The sequence below is a fragment of the Trichechus manatus genome, unplaced genomic scaffold (assembly GCF_000243295.1).
Source record: "Trichechus manatus latirostris isolate Lorelei unplaced genomic scaffold, TriManLat1.0 scaffold00105, whole genome shotgun sequence".
In the NCBI taxonomy this organism is placed as follows: domain Eukaryota; kingdom Metazoa; phylum Chordata; class Mammalia; order Sirenia; family Trichechidae; genus Trichechus; species Trichechus manatus.
In genome coordinates this window covers 182,124-186,531 of record NW_004444041.1, presented here as the reverse complement: position 1 = coordinate 186,531, position 4,408 = coordinate 182,124, and the positions used below count along the sequence as shown (strand labels likewise).

Below are 4,408 nucleotides of genomic sequence, written 5' to 3'. Positions count from 1 at the left end.
AAAAAAAATAGTGCCAAAAAAAAAAAAAGAAGAATTAGGTGAACTCAGCAGTCTAATACCTTGAGGGTTGGACCTCAGGTCCCTAACATCTTCAGGTCCTTTATTACCCGACTTATAGGAGGAGGATTCCATGTCTGATCTCTCAGGAAGATTAGCTGATCTTGCCTTCAGGACATTTCTCACAGTTGTCTTAGACTAAGGTGCTTGTAGAGTGCCCAAAAGGATCAAGATCCAGGGACTTTATTAAGCTTGGGGAACAGATTGCATGACTGTTATGTGAATGTTACTGCTGTTTGCTGATAAAAGTTTGTGCTTGTACTAGGGAAAGAAAAGTTAATGAATCTGATAGTTTACCTAAGGAAATAAAACACAAAAGCAAAGGTTTGAATTCATTCAGCTACTTAGTAACTACTTGCCAAATCTTACTCATTGTCTAAATTCTTATTTTTATTTAATTGTACTTTATTCAAACTGTATCAAATAAGTCATCTTGGTTATTTAAAAAATTTTGGTAGGTGAAGAAAGACAATAATTAAGAGTTATTACAGGCCTAAACATTTTCAGGGAAAAGTGCATCTTTTTAGAGTATAAGAATAGTTTCAAACTTTTAACCATCTTGTTTATATTTATTTAAGGTTCCAGCATCTTGGACAGAGCTGTTATTGAGCACAATTTGTTGTCTGCAAGCAAATTGTATAATAATATTACCTTTGAAGAACTTGGAGCTCTTTTAGAGATCCCTGCAGCTAAGGTATTTTCTTGTTCAAATACATAAAAACGAAGTTAAGAGACTAAACTGTTAGAATATGAGAAAATAAAATGTCTGATTGGTAAGTGTTGGAAACTGCAACAAAAAGTATACATAAAATCTCCAGTAAGTGGAAATAAATTATTTCAGCGTTAAAATGGTACTGTAATGGATTTATCTGAGCTTTTTGGGTTTTTAAATTGTGTTTTATTATAATTTTGTGACCCAGAATGGAAATCTTAAAGTTGTTCCAGAATGGACACACATTTTCTGAGGACATCTACTTCATAGTGGTTGCCGATTTCTGAGTAATTTAAGATTTTGATAAATGCCCTGTTAGTTTTTTCTACCTGAGATTGACTCAGATTTAAATATTTCATTTAAGAGAATGGTAATAGTCCATTTGAGATATAATAGGCAGATTTACAGATTGGCTCTTATAACAAATGGCAGAAGAACCCATGTGTAAGCTCAGTGATGGGTAGCTAAACCAAAAGCTTTTAGTTCCCTTTTCTTATGTGAATAACTGTTAGATATGATAATTAAATGTTAAAGTTTCTGAGCATTTGTTGTTTTGTTTTTTTTAAAGGCAGAAAAAATAGCATCTCAAATGATAACAGAAGGACGTATGAATGGATTTATTGATCAGATTGATGGAATAGTTCATTTTGAAAGTAAGAGTTTGTTTTTCTTGTCATAATGAAATGATAGTACACTGTTGCATATTTATTATTAAAATATGTTGAGCAACTTCCTTTGACCCAGAATATCACTACTGGAATGAGCTTATTTCCCAAAGAAATAAATTAAAAATTTTTTCTTTGAGAAGTTACGTGCATGAGTGTATGTATTGCAGCATTTTCTTTGCTAAGGAAAAATTTGAGGAATTGTTATATAAATTCATTTTCTCATCAGACATTATGGATGATGTGCCATCTATCGGGCATATAGAAATGATAGTTGCAGTTTCTGTTCTTCAGTAGTTACTTAAGCTAATAGAGGCACACAGGTAAATAGATCCCTTGACTTTCTCATTGTCTAACACCTCCTCAGCCCTTTATTCCCACTTCAGTTATATGCTAGAGCTTGCTGTACCCAGAACTGTTCCACTTGTAAAATTTTAATTTGAAATACCCCACTCTGACCACAGCTTTCTTTCTATCTAACTTGGATTCTGTGATTTATTATTTTAATTACCTTTTTACAGCAATCTTAGAACACTTGCCTGTTGACTTTTGTTCCAGCAAAACTCCCTCCCACCTTGAATGAACTCATTCTCCATCTTTTCCATGCCTGTACTTGAGTAGCTAGCTAATGTTGCTGGAGAAGAGTCAGAGCACCAGACAGAATGGTACTCGTGTAAATTCAAGGTCATGGGTCCTCAACACTACCTGGAACGCTTGATACCTTTCTCTAGTCCACTTTTTTCTTATTCTGCAAGAACTGTTTCAGATTTTTTCCCCTTAAATTTCTTACTTTCCTCCTTCACTCTCACAGCAGAAAGCCTTGTTGCTTATTTTACCAAAAAAAAAAAAGAAAAAAAGCCCTTGGTCTGAAATTAACTTTATCTGATTTCTAAATTTCTAAATTTTAGATAACTGAAATCTATCTTTTTCTTCTTGTTATAATAGAGATGGTATCCGTCTCCCTATCCAGTCCCTCCACTTGTGCTTTGGATCCCTTCTCTGACCCCTACCCACTCCCCAAAGAAAAAGCAAAACAAAACTTTAGGAAGTTTAGGTTAGCAGTTATTTTCTCTGTCTTCATCCTTTCCTTCTCTACTGGCTTCTTTCTATCAGTATTTAAACATACTTCTTTCTCATTTTAACAAAAATCCTTTCTGGTTCTTTTATCTCTTCTAGATACTACTCTATTTGTACTAGAAATGATTGATAACTCTTTTAGAAAGTTATTTTATAATTGCTGTCTCCATTTTTTCACCTTCTACTCACTTCTTAATTGACTTCAGTGTTGTTTCCATTACTTGACTATTTTTTGCCAAGGTCACCAGTGACCTGCTTGTTAACAAATCCAGTGGATGTTTTTCAGGCCTCATCTTGACTTTACATCGTATCAAATGTTGGAAAGTAGGTCACTCACTTTTTTTTTTTGGCCCCCTCTCCCCTTTGCGTTCTGTGATATCCCACTACTACACCCTGTTCTCCTGCTTTCCCTCCTCTTTCAAATATTCTCTCAGTCATCTTTGCAGGCTCTTTCTCTTCTGTAATGCCTTTAAATTTAAATACTGAAGTTATTTGGGCTTGATCCTAGGCCTTTTTCTCCTCGTTTTACTGAGTTGTCCAGGTAATCTTATTTACTCCCATTGTTTCAGTTATCATCTCTATATAGACAGTGCCTAAATTTACTTTTCTAGTGCAAATCTCTCTTCTGAGTCCCAGACCTATGGCTCTAATTGACTACTAGATATCTCCACCTGATTACTTTGTGGGCATCTCAGAATCAGCATATCTAAAACTGAATTCATTTTCTCCCAACGTTGACTTCCCCACACAAATAACCAGCTAAGCCACCAACTGTCCAAAAACTGCATTTTTCACTTCCTCCAGCATTCTGATTCTTGACATCTCCCTCCTTCACTGCCAAGAATCCTGTCACTTTTACCTACTAGGTGCATATGGAATTCACCTGCTCTTCATTTCTTACTGTCACTAGTCTTTTCTGAGCCCCCATAATCTCTTCTGGCTTTAGAAATAGCCTATTAATGTTTTTTTCTCACATCAACAATTGCCCCTTTCTAGTCCAGTTGCTCTGGTACAGCTAGAGTGATCATCAGCATTTAAAAAATGCATACATAAGAAAGAAATAAAAAACCAAATGATTAAATCATGTTACTCTCTTGCTTGACACATCTTGATGAATGGCTTCCCCATTGCTTGTAGTACAAAGTTCAAATCTTTAAGATGGTCTCCAAAACGCCTTGATTCTTTATAGCTTTCTCTTGCTACTCCAGTCACATTCATCTTCTGATCTTTTGTCTTCTCCAGTCTTGTGAATTCCTTCCCACATCAAACATTCTGAAATAGCTACCCATACCCAGCCATCTTCGATTTGTTCCTATGTCTCAGTTGAACGACATTTAGTTGGTAATGATTTTCCTTACTCCCCAGATTTAGGATATGGCTTTAAGATACATGTTCTTCTGTCATCCTGAATTCTTTCCTAGCATTAATCATAATTATTTTAAATTGTGTTAACTATTTGTCTAGGGGGAGCCCTGGTGGCGCAGTGGTTAAGAGCTCGGCTGCAAACCAAAAGGTCAGCAGTTCGAATCCACCAGCTGCTCCTTGGAAACCCTGTGGGGCAGTTCTGCTCTGTTCTGTAGGGTCGCTATGAGTTGGAATAGGCTCGATGGCAATGATTTTTTGTTTGTTTGTTTGGTACTCTCTAACGTTAATTCTTCCATATTAACTTTAAATCATTTTCACCTGTTTAAAAACAGAAAAAACCAGAATTGTCTTTGGAATTTAAAAAAAATTATGTATTAAGTAGGGAAGGACTGATATTTTTATGATATTATTTTTCCATCTGGGAATATAATTGTGTCTATTCAAGTTATTTTATGTCCTTTAAGATTTTATGGAATTTTTTCCCCATTGGTTCTGTGCCTTTTCTACAAATTTTGGTGCAGTTTTGAATGGC

The 4,408-nt window shown here is 35.3% G+C and overlaps 1 protein-coding gene across 2 annotated transcripts in view; it reads left to right on the top strand.

Annotated features, from left to right (window-relative positions):
• The window catches only part of COPS4 (COP9 signalosome subunit 4), a 60,372-nt gene that overhangs the window by 53,936 nt on the left and 2,028 nt on the right, over window positions 1-4,408 (top strand). Inside the window, exons 8-9 of one of the 2 annotated variants that reach the window (XM_004383088.1) lie at window positions 636-751; window positions 1,338-1,422. In XM_004383088.1, coding sequence (XP_004383145.1) covers window positions 636-751; window positions 1,338-1,422 — 201 coding nt within the window. The remainder of the gene's footprint in view (window positions 1-635; window positions 752-1,337; window positions 1,423-4,408) is intronic. The other variant, XM_004383089.2, reaches the window with a different exon arrangement.